Source organism: Garra rufa, chromosome 12, assembly GCF_049309525.1.
Source record: "Garra rufa chromosome 12, GarRuf1.0, whole genome shotgun sequence".
Classification (NCBI taxonomy): domain Eukaryota; kingdom Metazoa; phylum Chordata; class Actinopteri; order Cypriniformes; family Cyprinidae; genus Garra; species Garra rufa.
The window spans coordinates 40882951-40903862 of NC_133372.1; the positions used below are offsets into that span (position 1 = coordinate 40882951).

The 20912-nt window shown below is 34.7% G+C and overlaps 1 protein-coding gene across 1 annotated transcript in view; it reads right to left on the reverse strand.

Moving 5' to 3' along the window:
- Window positions 1-15499, reverse strand: part of ptprt (protein tyrosine phosphatase receptor type T) — a 335410-nt gene extending 319911 nt beyond the window's left edge. The window contains 1 exon segment of the mRNA XM_073852511.1: window positions 15201-15499. Within this exon segment, the coding sequence (XP_073708612.1) occupies window positions 15201-15276 (76 nt within the window). The 5' untranslated portion in view covers window positions 15277-15499.
- Window positions 15500-20912: the final 5413 nt, after the last annotated feature.

Consider the following 20912-nt stretch of genomic DNA (forward strand, 5'->3'; position numbering starts at 1 on the left):
AAAATGTTTGGTATTCAGAAGGTGTGTAAAACTGACATCTTACAGACGCCTGCCAGACGTTTGTACACAGCAGATGCTTTCCAGATCAAGAGATCTTTAACAGACATCTTGCAGACGTACTTGTGCTATCCGAGCCGCGTTGTACAGTATATTGACACGGAGGCGCCAGAATTGTATCTGACAGAATGTGTGCTGTAGCACGAAATATACTATATTTCTTCAAAAGCAGATTGTGGAGACCTTTTAATTGTCCACAATAAAAAAAATCGTCATATCACACACCCCTAATTGCAATGCAGTTTGTGCAACGCCGGAACAGGGTTTGGTTGAGAGAGAGAGAAAAAAATGTCTGGTCCCAAGTTAAGCGGAGCGCAGTTTCAGTGATGGGGAATGATTGACGGCTCAGGGCTCGCAAAATGTAAAAATTTCTGGTAGCCCTTCGTGCAGGTACTCATCAGATTTTGGTAGCCCAAAAATTAATTTATCTAGCCCAAATAAAAAAAGACATTTTTTTTTTTTAAATATAGAAAATCAGATAGGAGTCTAAATGTCAATCAAAAAATGTTTTCAATACACAAATATAAACAAATATCAAGGAAGGAATTTTATTTCACCATTTAGTGTAGCTGCAGAATTTTAAAATATCAATTTAAGGCAATTTATGACCCTTTTTTTAAAGAGCTGCACAAGTTAAATGAACATTATGAGTGGGGTTGGACAATGTACGGTAGAATATTCAGATACAGACACAAAAACAAAATATCTAATACAATGGCATTTTAAAAGGGATAAATCAAGTATATAATTTCTTATATTTATATAAGATATATAACATTAGTATTAATTAATTGTTTAGATATTTAAAAGGCACATTAAATTCTTTCACATTTACACATGGATTTATAATTCCAATAATTTGACCATAAACAGATGAAAAAATGTATTGGAAATAAAAATTAATTCTTTGTCACGAGGGGGCGCTTTAGAAGCGCTGAAATATTACGGTTTCCCTAGTAACAGCTGTACACAAACCAGGCACCAGCACTTACGCCGTTTTATCAGACATGAAATGACAATGCAAACAACAAGTTTCTGAGGACAGTCGGTTCCCTTCAGATACATTCATAAAGGCATCCGTGCCTCGTTTTGACTTGAAATGTACAGCGTGCATATTTATTCAATGACATCATTGCCTTTTTGAAGATTTATCCAGCCCTATCGCGACCGTCTTTCCGTCTCTTAAACTTATACGTTAATCAAGACTTATACTATTTTACATGTTTATAACTTTTTATGGCCTTACATTTGATACAAATAAATTGAGGAGTTTTAAGGACCTGCAGAAGTCCTCTACTTTATGATAGACCGTCTGACAGTCCGGTGAAACATTCTGGTAGCTCGACTGGAAACACAATAGCCTCGGGACGTCGGGCAAGCGATTTTGCGAGCCCTGCCGGCTAATATCTCAAATCTGCATTTAAGGTAATAATGTGAAGATAAACTTAAATAGTTATGTAATGTTGGAGAAAACGGCGAAACTGTCACTGTATCAGCTCACAGCAGTCTGTGCAGTAACTTTAGTTAGGATAGCGACAGTTTTGTAACCGAGTCGCACCACACTCATTTCTCTCACTCGCACAAATGCTCCCAAATATAATTTGAGGTCGCACAGATTAATTTTTGGTCGCAATTTCGAGCCCTGTGAGGACAACTAAGGGACTCATTTGCAACTATTACAGAAGGTTCAAACACTCACTGATGCTTCAAAAGCAAAAACTATGCATTAAGAGCCAAAGGGTAAATACTTTTTTAAATTGAGGGTAATTTCACTTATTTTGTCTTCTGGGGAACATGTAAGTATCTTCTGTAGCTTCTGAAGGGCAGTACTAAATGAAAAAAATATGATATTTAAGCAAAATAAGAAAAATATACACATCCTCATTCCGTTCAAAAGTTTACAACCCTGGCTCTTAATCCATCGTTTTTCCTAAATTAAATTCAAATAAAAATCATTAAATGCAGTTAAGTCTGAATGAAGTACAAATCATTGCATAATTTGCATTTTGAAAATGGCAGCAAAAAGCTGCTTTTTCCACCTAATGGTAATGGTTCTTTGTTTCTAGTCTGTTGCTCACAATACATTTCAAACACTGCAAGAGACTGTGCACCACTTTCTTTTTCTCATGTAAAGCCTTTTACTATAGCCTCCCTTCATCCTCTAACACACGGCTCTAGTGTATGACCTTTTCACAACGTCCAAATAATGCACCAAAGCGTGAATCCACTCCAGCAAATCGGCATTAACCACACCAATTAAAAGCGTTTTTAATCTTCCACTGGGGAACAAAGCCTCCCTCTCGAATGGCCAGAAGTATGTGTTGGATGTCCACCACAGCCCTTAAAGGTTAATGGTCTCTCTGGAGAAGGAAATGTAAGGAAAATGAATGCGTGTGGGGTCTTGTCACTCGTCTCTCCCTTCCCTTGACTTCTGACAGAGCCCTGACATAAGAGCCGCCCAGTTCATTATGTCTGGGTCACTGTGCTCTGCAAATATTCCTGCCCTTGCTATCTTCCTCTGCACATTTTCTTGAACTCGCTCCTTTGTTTATACAAGGAATTAAAGTCAACATGAACCAGCAGTCACAACTTCCATAATGTGACGTGTTTCAGAGTAAAGTAGGTTATTATATCGGGGGAAAAATATGCAGCAAGTGGCCATTTTGATCAAGGATTAAGTTCTTGCAAATAGGAAACCTGGTGGATGAAATAACAGGTGGATGAAAAAGCCAAGCAACCGCAGCTGTTTTTAGACACTGAGAAGCCGCATGAGTGAAACAATGGCACAGTAAAACAAACCACAGTACAAAAGCACAGAACTTTCAGCATGGAGCTGGATCAGCCAATTAATGGTACTTCATCTCATTACATTTGCCCACGTTTCCTTCTGTGGTTCAACTGCGTGGTGTGGGGCAAAATGTGGCAGACTGTTGAGTTTCTAATGGCTAATGAGGGGGCTCGGATGAGCATATATTAATTACTATAATTTCTTTCCCAAAATATATAAATAAATATACTGACTCAAGCTTTTGAATGGTATATTCAAATGGAAAGCAGTTATTTTAAATAGTAAAAATATTTCACAATATTACTGTTTTTGCTTTATTTGAATCAAATAAACGCAGGCTTGGTGAGCAGAAGAGACTTTTTTAAAAACATTAAAAAATCTTACTGCTTAAATACTTTTGACTGGTTGTGTATAATACATAAAAGCAATCTATATGTTTAATATACTTTTGAATATAGAAAATATATATACATTTCAAATCTATTTTAAAAACATTTTAAACACTTAAAAATATATTTAATACATATGCATTTAAATTATACATTATATATAACACACACGCGTATATATATCTTTTTCAATCAAATCTTTGCATAAATAAACTGCACACTTGTTCATGATGCTAAGTACACAAACTTCCATCTCAAAGTCTGAGTGATCTTTAGCACACTAAACTTAAAGCACACCCAGATATCATTACAACTCAGCTACTAAACTGAGGAATAAAGCTTCGCTCAGTGATAAATGAAGAAACAGCTGGATTTTGTATAATTACCACATAAAGAAATGAACAGCCGGACCAAAATGGAGTCTTTCAACACCTTTCCAACGCTATTCAAATTAAGCTTCGCTTACAACCACACGCAATCTGTCTTTATAATAACGAATTTAATTATCAATTAATCAAATCTAAACTCGCATTCAAGACACTCTCCATCTCAATCCAATTAGACTGAATTTATTAATGGATTCATTGATGGCAATTACCGCGTATGTGTGCGCGCACACATCTGTGCAGGTTTCTTTGAGTTTGTACCTCTCCATGAGAGAACTGTAGAGTAAACAGAAGGACAGGATATTTCTCAATGCCAGCCATATGATGTTTGCTCAGCTCTCCAGATCTGCACCGACTGAATCATTCTGCCAACACCTTCCTCTTTCTCTCTCTCATCCACCTCTTGAACAACCCTCTGCCAGAAAACCTTAGCCTCATCCTCTTTATCTCAACCCCTCCATCCCTCATTCCCTCTCTGAGGAACATCTATGCCTGATTCACTTCAATCCTGCTTACAAACACTGAGTTTCTGCTGTGATCAAGTCCTCCTGGGAACTTCGTACTCACAAGCTTAGAAGCCATAATTGCAATGTGCATTTTTTTCCCCTTTCCTAAACTTACTGACAAACAAAGAAAGCTTTTTAGCACTACACTGCAACAAAAAGAGCAAAGGATGCTCATTAGATTTATAATTGATGCATTATCTGTACATTTCATGCTGCTGTAGAGAATGATGGTAAATGTAGTTTGCTCACACAAGCCTGCCGCCTCATAAACCCGCTAAATGACTAGTGCCAAACTTTATTGCTGTTCTTCATCAGCAGAACAACACACAAAATGCATACAAACTATATTATACAATAAACATTTACAATTACAGCTTATTATAATCAATAACAATTCCTTTCCGCTGCTGTAAGTTAATTGACACATCGTAAACACAGATGCAAGACAGAAACATATGACTTTATGATGTCGTTCAGCATGAAAATACGATCACATGACTTGAATGTAGCATTACAGCCCTGCTAGAAGTGCAACAGCATACTTTGTCTCCACTGGTTACATAATGAAACAAATAGTTCCAGTCCTGAATGCTGATTGGTCAGTGTAACAATGTAACATTCCAAGAATTCTAAAACCCAATATAGTAACAACCAGTGTTGGGGGTAATGAGTTACGTAATCAGATTACTTTTTTCAAGTAACTAGTAAAGTAAAGCATTACTTTTTCTTTTACAAGAACATATCTGAGTTACTTTTCCAAATTAGTAATGCTAGTTACTTTGTTTTCCTATTAATTGACTGACAAGTCTCCTGTCCCCATGTTGAGAGAAATCGGGAATGAGTACCAAGGCGTTGTGTGCGCTGTGTAAACAATGTTACTGTAAGGTCTAGATTAAACATGAACTGTTAGGATAGGACAATTTTGAATTATTAGGATAGGACAATATTTGGCCGATACAACTATTTGAAAATCTGGAATTTGAGGGTGCAAAAAAATCTAAATATTGAGAAAATCGCCTTTAAAGTTGTCTGAATTAAGTTCTTAGCAATGCATATTACCAATCAAAAATTAAGTTTTGATATATTTACAGTAGGAAATGTACAAAACATCTTCATGTAACATGATATTTACCTAATATCCTAATGATTCTGGCATAAAATCAACATACGATGTATTTTTGGCTATTGCTACAAATATACCCACCCTACTTAACACTGCTTTTGTGGTCCAGGGTGAAAAATATCCTTTATGTATTTAATCCCATTTTAGTAAGCAATGCCTTTGCTGCTGATCTAACTAATTCAAACATATAAATAAGCAAAAGCTACTTTAGAATAACAGACATTTGTGCTTTTTTTTTCCATTACTGAATAGTGTTGCACTTTCTTCTCCTGCATTGAATGTGAATTTACTTCTTCTTCACTTTTTGATGTAAAAGGGCATTTACATTTGCTAAACATAGAACTTTTTATATTAAAATCAAACAAGTTCTGCCCAGATTTAAAAAGCAATCCAAAAGTAACAGTCACATAACACATTGCTTTCCATAAAATGTAACTAAGTAACATAATTAGTTACTTTTTAGGGAGTAACGCAATATTGTAATGCATTAATTTTAAAAGTAACTTTCCCCAACACTGGTAACAACTTTGACAAAAAAAAAAGTTAGGGTAAGGATTGCAATGTGCTTAATAAAATAAAGTTTAAATGAAAATGTTTTACTTTTATTAGCAGTAAAACACTCAAGGCCTTGCTGTATTGTAAATGTAAACATTGCAAGTACCTCACTATGTGTATATCCACAATATCACAGCGTCATGTACTTAAATGAAATCACATTTTAAGAACCAAGTCTGAAACCAAAATAAGCTGACTCGTGACAGGACATCAGGTCTATTTTTCTAAGATCACCGACTACATTATTTGGTCAAAGAATTGTTAATCGCAATTATGATACAAATACCTATTTATGATTCAAATTCTGCCTAATGACACCCCTTGACTTTAGCAATTATAAAGCATCTTCTGTTTGTGTCTCTCTCCTTCCTCTCTTGTTTTGGTCTAAATGGGAGCCTCTTAGCATGCTTTCTTTGAGACACTTACGGCCATGAATAGAAATCCATCCCCTGCTTGTATGCTCAGGACAGAGAGGTATAAGGTGTCACATTCAAATGAATCCCTCGCTGTTTTTGTCCAAAGCTCTTTATTGCTCTATTGATTCGGAGAGCGTTACGTTGACAGCGCTGAACGGAGACTGACAGTGTTTTGATGGGGCGTCAAATGAGCCTGTGTCTCTTTAATGATGCTGTAATTGAGCCTCACATGCTACGGCAACAAAACAGCTCAATCTCCAACCCACACGGAGGTGAATAAAAAGAACGACAGGCCAGATAGCTAATCCCATCTGGAAATATTTTAAGCAAGTGTGGTAATTTATCAAATGCTGAAATCAAATGCTTCACATTACAAAACACCTCATATCAGTCCTAATGCACAATGCAACTATATATAAAAAATGACTTTCTCTCTCTCATTTTAACATATATCTAGCTGTATAGTTCTGTTCTCATTACAATTTTCTCTCTCTTCCCATCTTCCTCTGTCTCTCTTTGACATTGTCTTTTTTTTCTCCCACAGGAGCAGTGTCTCTTTCGACCTCTCTCTCTCTTTCTTTCTCCTCTTAAACTCTCATGAATCTTTCAGAGAGTAAGTCTGTAAATCCAGCCTTGCACACACAGGAGAAAAAATATAATTACTTTTTATCACACATTAAATCCCCTGACACCCTGGACATCAGAGAGGGTCCTTCTGCCCATCCTGAATGAGCATGACCCTGCTGGAGAGTGCTGACTGAAGGGGAACGGATGTTTGTGCCCTGGAGAAACGGATGAAAGAAGAGTGGAAGATGTCGCTTTCATGTTCTTTCTTTTAGCATAAGACTAGATCAGAGTCACATGCTTAATTAATTTAACGTCAGTGACATTATACAAAACCTATCTGAGAACGAGATGCATTGTCAAATCAGAGGGAAAAAAGACAAAATTATAATTAGGTAGGCTGGAAGTTCAGTGTATCCATCTGGAATTAATTAAAGAATTTAAAAAGTATCTATATGACAGGTGGTTGAAAAAAGAAGGTTTGGTGACCAGACTAAAAAATTAAATTAAATTTTATTACTTTAATATCTATTATAATTTATCATTACACTTAAAGTTATATTTTCTAATATAACTTGCAATTATGAATCACAATAAGACCAGGAACATGCATTCAGGAAGTAAATGGGGTCCGTTTTGATGTCATATTGCATTAGAACATAATTTTAAGTGTAATATTAAGAGGATTTGGTGACATCTGCTAAAAAGGAAAGTCATTTCAGAGGCTGAACAATTTATAATATTTTGATAAAATATAACACAGACAAATCTATACATGTAGTACTGTACTGTAGTAAACAAGTGTACTGTAAATACGGACATTTTTTGATTTCATGCTATTTAAGGAAATCTATCTATTTGCCAAATTTCATGCTTAAATTTGTGAATTGGATTTGCGCATTTGATTCACGAGCTTGCGATTCGATTCATTTCAATATCAATTAGTACTGGGTACAATGGTTAATCGTGATTAATCACATCCAAAATAAAAGTTTGTGTGAACATAATAAAAATTTTATGTTTATATATTAAATATATTTATGTATAATATAAATTCTATTAATATAAATAGAATATATATGTAAATATTTTTTAATATATACTGTATGTGTGTGTCTTTATACATTCATAATAAATATACACAGTGTACACACACACACATATATTATAGAAACAAAAACTTTTATTAATCGTTGCCCAGTACTAAATATAAATTATTTTGGATATATATCAAGTATCACTGTAAAAAAAAAGTTGTTAAAAAAGTAAGTATTCATGCTGCCTTACAATTTTATGTTTACTCAACGAAAATATCTACGTGTTCTTGTAGTACAACTTAACATTTCATGTTGACAAAACATAACATTTTAAGGCAGCATGAACACTTAGTTTTTTAAGTTAAAACAACTTTTTTTTTTTTACAGTGATACAGTACATGCCAAAATTTCTTAAGGAAAAAAAATCTACTTATTCTGTAAAATATACATGAGTTTGAAATTAACCGATTTGTATATAAACGCTTAAATTACACTCAATTATGTTTTACATCAGTTGCAAGTTACAATTACATCATTATATTTCAACTCGTTTTTTAAAAATATAAACATTTAAAATGATGGCTGTCATAAAAACTTAACAGATTTACACAAACATAAACATTGAAGAACAGTAAAAATTATAATTAATATGTTGTATGGTGCATATATTTAGTAAAATGCTCCGCTCTAGAGTTAATTTTTCTAGCTGACTAATGCGATTATGTTTTTTCAGAGGTAAATGTGGTGTTATGTGACATTGTTTACAAGCTGTTATATCGACATTTTTGCATGGCTGAAACACTAATTGAGTGATTACATAAGACAGGATATGGATTTCAGTATCTTTTATCATACTTTCGGATGTTTATTCATGTTTATTTCATGCTAAAACTGGCACTTTCTCAATAGCCAAGATTCGCTTTCACTGCACAAGAAAGCAACTTTGTTTTCCACAAAAAAGTTTTTCACAGCGAAATATGTTGTTTGAGCAACATCAAATACATGAAGGCAGACTTTCCCTTTTTAGGTGAACTATCCCTTTAAATACTGACTAAGTGTGGCTCCAAATAACTCCTCGGATATTAAACATGGCTGCTCCAGAGGTTTTCGCTCTCTGTACAGTACGAAGAGGAGACGTCTCATTTATAGTGGACTTGGCCCGCACTCCAGTATTGAGCTGTCATTTAGTCAGCCAAATAGAATAAGTGGGGAGGATTAGACCAGCACAGTCATGCAGATAACACCTCTGACAGTCTTCCTTTCTCTCTCGCTCTCGCTCGAATACTAAACAGGCCGCTGAGTGACAGCTTGTCAGAGGGCAAGAGTGGAGCGCTGAAACCTGGCAACCCAAGAGCAGGGCGATAACAAGCAGGTCAAAGAAAACAATTACGGCCCTGGCGCTTTCTAATGGACACACGGGAAATAATCATGTTCCTGTGTATGTGTGTGTGTGTGTGTGTGTGTGTGTGTGTGTGTGTGTGTGTGTGTGTGTGTGTGAAATCCATTATGTCCCGACAGCCCTTGCAAAGTCATTTGTTGGTCCTCTCAGGTGTCTCATTTTTTCGTCCACTTCAAGTGTTGTTTTTCCCCCTTTGCCTCCTCGCTCTTTTCTGTCTATCTCTCAGTTGCGGCTCTCAGCGTTTCATTTCTCCCTGATTTCTCGCATTGTTATTCCACCCCCTCAGACAGCCTCTCCATCTCGGTCTAGAGCAGCAATCACAACAAAACAGGAAGCCGTCACAGTAAGGCAACTCGTTTTGTTTCCATACAAGTTGCGACGGAGTGAGGCTTTCAGACTCGCCTGCTCATTTAGCCCTGGCAGCCTCGGCGAGAATTCACTCACTATATGTGGCGGTTACTCTCAATGAAGTTTAAAAGTCTTTTTCTTTCCTTTTAACTTTCGCTCGCCATTCGTTCCCACTTTACTCAGGGGTTTTTACTACTTTTTACTCTTGTTTGACTCGGAGATTACAGCACGGGGCGGCCATTAGACATGGGTGAAGTGTCTCATTCAAGGGCTCAGACAAAGTGGTAGGAGAAGGAATGAGCTTTCTGTTCATTATAAGGAGCTTTTAACCACTGGACCGTGCGTTCAAGGCTCGTCTCTGACATTTCTAAATGTGTGTAAATCAGAGTGTTGGCAAATACTCAAAAGGATAACACATGGAGGAAGTAGACAGTGTTGGTGTGGACATAACTGTGCATCTTAATTAAAGGAGAAGTTCACTTTCAGAACAAAAAGGTAACAGGTAATTTACTCACCCCCTTGTGATCCAAGATGTTAATGTCTTTCTTTTCTTTCCATTCACAAATTGTTTTTTGAAGGATTTCTCTCCATATAGTGGACCTTCTATGCTGCCCATGAGTTTGAAATGCAGCTTTAACGGGCTCTAAATGATCCCATCCGAGGAAGAAGGGTCTAGCAAAACTATTGGTTATTTTCTAAAAAAAATTGACAATTTATATACTTTTCAACCTGAAATGCTCATCTTGTCTAGTTCTGCATGTACTCTATGTATTCTGGTTCAGGGTAGGTCGAAAACTCCCATCTCATTTTCTCCTCCAACTTCAAAATTGTCCCATATCTCCTGCAAGTGTTTACAAAGTGAACGTGCAAAGAAGATCAAACGCTCTTTACAAAAAAAGGTAAAACAGTGATGTAGGATGATTTTGAAGTTAGAGGAGAAAATGAGATGGAAGTTTTTTTACCCTAACTGTCTTGAACCGGAAAAAAACAATGTATATGCAGACCTAGACAAGAAGAGCATTTCAGGTTTTAAAGTATATCAATTGTAATGTTTGTTTTTTTGTTTGTTTGTTTGTTTTTAGAAAATAACCAATCGTTTTGCTAGATAAGACCCTTCGTCCTCAGCTGGGATAATTTAGAGCCCTTTGATGCTGCATTTAGGAAGTTCAAACTCACAGGTACCATAGAAGTCCACTATATGGACAGAAATCCTGAAATGTTTTCTTCAAAAAACATAATTTCTTTACGACTGAAGAAAGAAAGACATGAACATCTTAGATGAAAAGGGGGTGAGTAAATTATCTGTAAATTTTTAAAAACAAAATTTCAGTCAATTTAATTTAATTTAATTTTTTGTCAATTACAATCACCATGAAATTTTTTTATACATGTTCCTGGTCTTATTGTAAACCCTCATAAACACTATTCTAAAGAAAAATAAATCATTAAAATGTCTACCTCTAAAATGACATTACTGACCATCTAGGACCACTAGTCATGATCCAATCAATTACAATGGTTGAAAAAGTGAATGCAATAAGAGAACCCTTCAACTACAGCAGTAAACACTCATAGCAACAGCCTGTCCATCAGAAAGACATAGCGAAGGTAAAGATGACCAGAAAATATTAGAAAAGATCCAACAGTAGCCAAAAAGAAGCATATATGAATTCCTAAATGCCTCAAGCTCAAGGATATAAAAATTTATCTAGAAGCCCAAAGAAACACATGCACACTGAGTGAACTGGATTATCCGGTAGTCTGGCGGCTTCTGGATTAGCTATTAGTCTGGCAGTGTGCGGATGATAAGAGACTTCACCGAGCTGCAAATGAGTAGCTGTCAGAGAGCAGGAGACAGACAGAGAGAGAGAGGGAGACAAATCCACAGCTCCCTCAGGGTATATGATCTCTCATTAGTTTTAATTAATCATTCTTATTAATAATAGGCGTCTCCTCGCAACCTCAATGAAATTAAAAATTCTGCCAGGCAAATAAAAAAAACATGCAGCCGAGTTAGATAAACTAAACTGGCCCTGCAATAAATTATCAAGCCTCTGCTGAAACAGACAGGGCCTGAGGATAAATTCACATGGGTGGGCTGCCTCACTATGCCAGGCACTATAGTGAATAAACTTAGGCAGTATCACAGGAACATACAGTAGAGGGCCCTCATCATCACAGGCCCCAGGAAAACCTTTCTGATACAACTGAATGATTTATTTTGTTTAATAAACCGTTCCACCTAAAGATAATTAAAGCTACATTTTAGCAAGCTTATGTTATTATTAACAAAAACAATGGCAAAATGTACAAAAGTACATTTAAATACTGTGGTAATGACATGGTACTTGAATATAGTACCAAAAACGCACTATTATTCAAAACCTTTGACACACTTTTCTTGTTTCTCATTATCTTAAAAACATTTTGGCTTCTGCTTACATGCCTGAAATATATTGTGTATAAATATTTGTGACCCTGGATGACAAAACCAGTCATAAGGGTCAACTGAAATTGACATTTATACATCATCTGAAAGCTGAATATAAAAGCTTTCCTTTTGTAAGGTTTGTTTTAGTCAAGATTTGAAAATCAGGAATCTTAAGGTGCAAAAAATTTTTAAAATATTAAGAAAATTGCGATTAAAGTTGTCCAAATGAAGTTCCTAGCAATGCATAATACTAATAAAAAATTTAATTGATACATTTACAGTTGGAAATTTACAAAATATCATCATAAAACATGATCTTTACTTAATATCCTAATGATTTTTGGCATAAACGAAAAATAGATCATTTTGACCCATACAGTTTTGTTGGCTATTTCCACAAATATACCCATTATGACTGTTTTTTGAGTTTTTAAATGTTATTTATTTTTGAAAAGTATATTTATATTATTTTTGTATTTATTTTATTTTTTATTTTATTAAAAAATTATATTATTTATTATTTATTATTATTTAATAAATTATTATTTGTTTTTCTTTAATATATTATTTATTCTCATTTTATTTTTAAAGTTGGACTAGTTTGTGAAGAAAAAGCAGTCAACAAGTGTCCAGTGCACATAGGGATACTTTACTATTGTATTAAATATGAAATGTAAAACCTGAATAACACTATTTTTACTACAATATTGGAACACTACAATAAATAGCACTACAATATTGTTTGGATTGTTCTAAAATAGGAAAAACAGTCATAACACACTCACCTGCTTCACAACTTTTCCATAAAAAAATTAATACAAATAATATTTTTAAATTAATATTTAATAGATATTAAATAATAATAAATTTTAAAAAAAATTATAAAATAAAAAATAAAATAAATACAAAAATAATATAAATATACTTTTTAAAAATAAATAACATTTAAAAACTAGTATATAGTATATTTGTGTCAATAGCCAACAATACATCTTTGTCTCTCTGCTGCCAGCTGAAGATATTCAATTTAATGCCAAATGGAAATCTTTCAATGAGATAACCGCCACTTTTAAATCAATTACAGCACACTCATCTGCTTCGCCTATGGGCATAAAATGTTTAGAACCACTGCACCAGTTGTGCACCAAAATATAGTAAACATCAATAAAGTATAAAAGACATCAATATGTGGAATAAATGTGATAGAAGCATTTAGCCCTGTTTGCCCTGAGGGTCTCTCATGGTACAATAATGGAATTACACACTAATATCATAGTACTTTGATATACATCATGGTACTAAATGACCACCATGCACATCCCATGATTTAAATCCTACTTTAAAGAATGTTACAGTATCGCCATAGAACCACATCTAAAAATAAAAAGATGTAGTTTTTTGTTAGTGTCTTTTTATGTTGATAGCCTTGCTTTCATTTCCTCAGAATGGTGAATAAAGATAGGCCTATACTTGTCAAGCTGTTCACTGAAGCACAGAGAAAGTCTTGTTGGCCCTGCCAAAATTACAAGCAAAGATAGAATGGAACACAAATTATCCTCGCAACAAGAGCCAGGCTACAGACGTGACACTAAAAGCAATTTTTAAAAACACTGGTCTGGGGGCTTATTAAATGAACATGTTAAGCCATGAAAGATAGAACAGAAGCACATCGTATTTGCTCAACAGGTCAACAGCACATGAGATGTGCCAAACAAACAAAGCCTGCAGGTTTTTCCACAATTCCTGTGAAATTTTCCTGGTTTTATTAATCAAGTCCCAGGTGAATTAGTGAAAGCTCTTTTAATGTGTCCATTGTGGTTGCCTGTTGATTAAGTTTATTGGATTTAGTGTTAGACTTTAGCACACAGACCTCAAGCCAAAAGCTGAAATACACAAACAACACTTATTAAACATTGCATGGGGGATAATTAATTAACCTAATTAATAAAGAGCACAATTAAACATTTATGCTTAATAAACTGTTGATTAAAAGCATTGTTTTGTTTTTTAATCATTTTTTATAAATAATGCAAACCAACAACTTTGTGATTCAACACAATTTTCTACATCAACAAGTGTAACAAACATATCACCTCAAATTGTAACTTTGGCACTTTATTTAAATCTAAGGCATGAGTTAAATTACAAGATATTTTCTTCTAGAAATGCTTGGTTTTATACAAACATTTAAACAGCTATTTGAAAATCAATAGACTTTTCTAACCTTTCAGGTAAAATAAAAACAGACACTTCTCTGCTTTGTCTTGCAGCCTATAATTTCTTCCAAACTGATGTGAAAATTAATAGTTCTTTTCAAAAATCCTCCCTATCAATTAACAATATCATTATTGTTACAATGCAGCTCCTCTGTTGTATTTGAACACCGCGACAAAGATAAAATATGCTTTTCAAAAATATCTATCACATTAAAAACAGAAACGGATAAATCTTTCCTGTTCTAGGACGATTTCTTATTCAACCAGTGATGCTGTGGTCCACGGTTTGGATGTGCCCAGAGCGCCACCCTCCGGCGGAGAGATGAACTGCAGACATTTCACAACAGTACGGACACGGTGACCGATTCCCTCACTCGATACGAGACTATTTTAAGATCTAATCGCCGTGCTCAACAGTTCCTCAAACCGATAGCTGATAGACGCAAAAATATATAGTTAATTATCCCAGTCACAAAGCACCAACGGCTGTTTTAATTATGAGCGTAACTGTTTCTAAGTATGAATTATTGACTGAGTAAACTTTTCTTAATCCATTCTGAGGTGTCATTTATAAATATACAGACTGATCCTAGAATATCCATAACATATAATATTTTTTAAAAAGATTTAATATATATATAATAACATATAACAATACTTTTTGAGTGAGGGGACAACAATATTTCCGTTCAAAATGAGATACAGAGTCTCCACACGAAAGAACTGAGGTAAATAACGATACAGATCCGTTATTAAAAGGTATGATTTGACTATAAAAAGTCACAAGTTATGATAAAACAACAATCAAATCTGATGGAATTCATATTCATCTAACATTTAACGTTATAACGTCTCCCCTCAGCCCATGGTCATTAATAAACAAGACACAATTATTAAAGTTTCATCCCGTCTTGGGTTACGGCATTCAAAGCTCGCCAACCTCCGCGAAGTGGCCAAAAAGATACAGAACAGAAAGCAAACTTACCTGGAAAGAACTCTCCAAATGTAAGTTGAGCGTGAAAAACAAGCAGCAGAACGGCGAAGTAGTTCCTTTGGTCCATTCTTGCGGTCACTACTTCACATACTCGCTGTCCGTCCGTGCGCGGGAGAGCTGACTGCGCTGACGGTTTCCCGGCATTGGTGATGTAGCGAGCGCGACTCAAGCCGGCAGTCGACAGCTGTCTGATTGTTGGGTTTCTGTATTGCTACGACAGGGTGTGTGGGGAGGAGAGTGGGTGCGAATGAACGAGGAGAGGGTTCCAATATCCCCCAGGTCCTTAGACCTGCCTGCCAGCCAGTTCTGACACGAAACACTGGCGAAGTGACGGTTTACATACTACAGCGCGCACTGGAGACGCTCTCTAGTACACTACGCGATACGGTGCGCACTTGCGCCGTGCCTAGAAGTAATTCTACACCCTCTGAGCAATGAGTGAGAGAGGTTCTAGATCACTCTGGTTTCATTGTTTTCCACTGTGTTACATACAGTACAGAGGCACCAGAAAGTATTCGGACACTAAAGCCACACTGAAAAATTGATGTGGGATTACATCAAATATCAATGTAAGTGTTTCAGATTTAGCAGGAGGACACTTGCCATTCTAAATATTTCATAAACATGACTTTTAATTATCAAAATAATAGTGTAAGAATGTAAATTACATGGAAACTTTCTGGTTGCCAAATGTTGGAATGTACCCATTGTTAAGGGCATGTACTACAGCTGATTAGCCTAAAGGTAATAACAAATTAGGGAAGGTTTTGTCCCAAAATCTAGTGTGCTGCCTAATCAGGCAGTATTTTGGGGTATTGTTGGTCTAAAAATGCTGTGATCATATCTATGATGGCCAGATGTCTACAATAATGCCCGAAAACTACTGTGCAACAGTGATTTTGTAGTTTGAAAATAGTGTTACTATAGATAGATAGATAAAATGTGATTTATTTGACAAAAATAGGAGGTATCATACAAAATGCATGTTATTTTTTATTTAGTACTGACCTGAATAAGATATTTCACATAAAAGACGTTTACATATAGTCCATAAGAGATAATTTGAATTTATAAAAATGACCCTGTTCAAAAGTTTACATCCCCTTGATTCTTAATACTGTGTTGTTACCTGAATGATCAACAGCTGTTTAGTTGTTGTTGTTGTGTTTGTTTTTTAGCAATAGTTGTTCATGAGTCACTTGTTTGTCCTGAACAGTTAAACTGCCTGCTGTTCTTCAGAAAAATCTTTCAGGTCTCACAAATTCTGTAGTTTTTCAGCATTTGTGTGTGTTTAAACCCTTTCCAATGATTGCATCATTTTGAGATTCATCTTTTCACACTGAGGACAACTGAGGGACTCATATGCAACTATAAGAGAAGGTTCAAATGCTCACTGATGCTCCAGAAGGAAAAACTATGCATTAAGATCCGGGGGTGTAAACTTTTGAACAAAATGAAGATGTGCATTTTTCTTATTTTGCCTAAATATCATTTTGTTTTTTTCATTTAGTACTGCCCTTCAGAAGCTACAAAATATACTTACATGTTTCCAAGAAGACAAATTAAGTAAAATTTACCCTGATCTTCAAATTTAAAAAGTGTTTTTGATTTGAAGCATCAGGAAGTGTTTGAACCTTATTGCATATGAGCCCATGTGTTGTTCTCAGTGTAAAGACTGATTTCAAAATCATACAGTCATTGTTGGAAAGGGTTCAAATATACAAAAATACAGCTTCAAAGGACAAACAAGGGACACTCATGAACAACTATCACTAAACAAAAAACACAGCTGTGATTCAGGTAACAACACAGTATTAAAAATCAAGTGCATGTAAACTATTATTTTCTCTTGTGGACTATATGCAAACATCTTTTATGAGAAATATTTTATTCAGGTCAGTACTAAATAATAAATAACATGCATTTTGTATGATCCCTCTTATTTTGGTCAAATAATTTACATTTTGCAGACTCTATAAGGTGTATGGTCTTTCACTGCAATCTTCGAGATGCACCAAGACAGTGAATTCTTCCTTATGTTTGTTAATTTATATGTGCATGAGCAAGACAATGCAAGATCTAGTTGAAGAATGCTTATGGTCAACTCTGTGGTTCATTTATAAGATAGAAAGTCCCTGAGTGGGCAGATTTCAGTTACAGTGTTTTATGGTTAGGCCTAATTTATGAATTCATTATTTAGTGATGTGGAAATCAATGCCTCATTAACACAGAAAAGTGCCCTTTCATCCTTCATACCAACCCACTCTAGTCCTTAGCCTTCAACTCCACTATCAATCTCCTGTGCTCATCCCGTCCTATAGTTTTCAGTTGTGTAAAGACAAAGGTTTTTTTTATTTTTTATTAATCTGTGAATTAAAACAGAACAGCTATCAACGTTCGTAGACAAATTATGAATTTGGTATTAAGATTGCTTATTAAAGCACCAAGAAAACAGTAGATACAGATCTTGTCTTCCATATCGTGATGCACATCAGAGTAAAACGGATTACTGAAAATAAAAAATTAGTGTGAACTGTGGAGTCTTACTTAAATCAGTCACTTGTTGATGGGATGGAGGCAGAACTGAATGTGAGCTTGCATTCTATTGTATAAAGGGGCAGGATTTAAGCAGACTAAAAATCATTAGAGAAGTCCAGCAAATGTCACCATAGTTTGGTTAAAATATAGAGTTGTGTGTGTATGTGTGTGTGTGTGTGTGTGTGTGTGTGTGTGTGTGTACCTGGTATTCATCACGTTGTGGGGACCAAATGTCCCCACAAGGAAAGGAATACCAGTAGATTTTGACCTTGTGGGGGACATTTCTCAGGTCCCCATGAGGAAACGGGCTTATAAATCATGCACAATGAGTTTTTTGATGAAGTAAAAGTGTGCACAATCTCCTGTGAGGGCTAGGTTTAGGTGTAGGGTAGGTGTAGGGCAATAGAAAGTACGGTTTGTACAGTATAAAAACCATTACGCCTATGGAATGTCCCCATAAAACATGTAAACCCAACATGTGTGTGTGTGTGTGTGTGTGTGTGTGTGTGTGTGTGTGTGTGTGTGTGTGTGTGTGTGTGTGTGTGTGTGTGTGTGTGTGTGTGTGTGTGTGTGTGTGTGTGTGTGTGTGTGCGTGTGTGTGTTTTATTAAAATGCATGGATAATTCATTTACAATATGATCAATTAATATTTCAACATGCTTTTAGAAAATACATTATCATTAATGTTTTTTAAAGTAGTCTCTTCGGCTCACCAATCCTGCATTTATTTGATCCAAAGTACTGCAACTGTAAAATTTAGATTTTTTAAAATATATTTTTATTTAAAATTAATTTTTTAAATCAACAGTTTTCTATTTTAATATATTTTAAAATGTAATTTATTCCTGTGATCAAAGCAAAATTTTCAGCATCATCGGTCTTCAGTGTCAAATGATCCTTCAGAAATCATTCTAATTTTCAAATGTTTTTTTTTTTTTGGGTGGAGAAATTATAGAAATTAATACTTTTATTTAGCAAGGATGCTTTAAATTGATCAAAAGTGATGATAAAACATAATGTTACAAAAGATTTCTATTTTAGATAAATGCTGTTCATCTGAACTTTCTATTCAAAGAAACCTGAAAAAAAAATGTACTCAGCTGTTTTCAACATAATAATAAATATTTCTGAGCAGCAAATCAGAATATTAGAATGATTTCTGAAAGATCATGTGACAGAAGTAATGATGCTCGAAATTAAGCTTTGAAATCACAGAAATAAATTACATTTTAAAATATGTTCAAATATAAAATTGTTCATTTAAACAGTAAAAATATTTCAAAATTGTACTGTTTTTGCTGTAATAAATGCAGGCTTAGTAAGCAGAACAGGCTTCTTAAAAAAAAAAACACTAAAAATCTTACTGTTCAAAAAATGCTGACTGGAAGTATGATGTAATTTAATTTCATGCAAAAATATATGCCAAATATTATTTTCAAATGTCTGCTAAATACATGTTACACACACACAAAAAAAAAATTCAAGTGCCAAAATATATTACCTAAAATATATTACCTATAATACATTCTTAATTGAAAAAGAATCATTGAGTAAATGCATTTTTGTAATTGTCATGCATTTTTTTTAATCTGGTTTAGACAATATTACATAAAAATATAGCACAAAATTGTCAAAATATTTTAATTTAAGATTTAATAACATTATATACATTGTAATATTTTAATGTAAATATATTATCTATATTAGCAATTAGACAACTGCATATTTTAAAATATATAGCAACCACATCTGTGTGGTTACTATATGTGGTACTACTCATAACCACATAACTACACTCTGACAAACACACACCAACATTTGAGCATTGAGTTCTGCATGGGCTGACACCACTAACATCCAAAAACCAAAAATATTTTACTAGCATTCAATAACCTTAAAAAACTAACACTCAATAACCTTCAAAAATATTTCAAATACAAATGCTGTAGCATGTTGAATATTAATAAACATGCAGAGTACTAGACCTAGATAACATCCTAACTCTAGCCGAAATATAATCACTGCTAATGACCAGACAATCGCTGTGGGTGTGCGAGTTTGTGTGAGTAGTAAGAGAAAGCACATCTCAAATAACTTTAGAGATCAATGTGCACCCTCTATAGCCCCCCAGCCAGTCACTCCCCATCTCATAACTCTGCAAGATAGCATCAACTTATTTCCATACTAACTAGAAGGGCTTCAGATCAGTATTACAACGAGAGGACAAGAGTCAACTGTGTGTAGTTTCCCCCCCTTCCTCTGAATGCACACAGACACAGCGTGATATGCCGTTTCATCTGTTCTTCTCAGCTCCCAAATCAGCTTAGCAGAGTAAAATAAAATGGAGCTGTTTTAAGCTCAGGACATACAATGATAAAGAAATTTGCTAAATCTACTACTGTGTACATATCACTGTAATGATTTATACAGTTGTGGTACAGTTTACATACATCTTGCAGAATCTATTTTACCTAAATAAGAGGGATCATACAAAATGCATGTTATTTTTTATTTAGTACTGACCTGAAAAAGCACATAAAAGACGTTTACATATAGCCCACAAGGGAAATACATACACTTGATTCTTAATACTGTGTTGTTACCTGAATGATCCACAGCTGTTTTTGTTTTTTGTTGTTAATGTTAGTTGTTCATGAGTCACTTGTTTGTCCTGAACAGTTAAACTGGCCGCTGTTCTTCAGAAAAATCCTTCAGGTCCCACAAATTCTTTGGTTTTTCAGTATTTGAACCCTTTCCAACAATGTATGATTTTAAAATTCATCTTTTCACACAAAGGACAACTGAGGGACGCATATGCAACATTTTAAGCTTTGATGAAAGTTTCTGATTCCCTTTTCAAATGTTGACTACTCTATTACTAAAGGTTCAAACGCTGAGTGATTCTTTAGAAGAAAACACAATGCATTAAGCACCAGGGGGTGAAAACTTTTGAAAAGAATGAAGGTGTATATATTTTTCTTATTTTGCATAAATGTGACCCTGGACCACAAAACCAGTCTTAAGTCGCTGGGGTATATTTGTAGCAATAGCCAAAAATACATTGCATGGGTCAAAATTTTTGATTTTTCTTTTATGCCAAAAATCATTAAGAAATTAAGTAAAGTTCATGTTCCATGAAGATTTTTTGTAAAATTCCTACTGTAA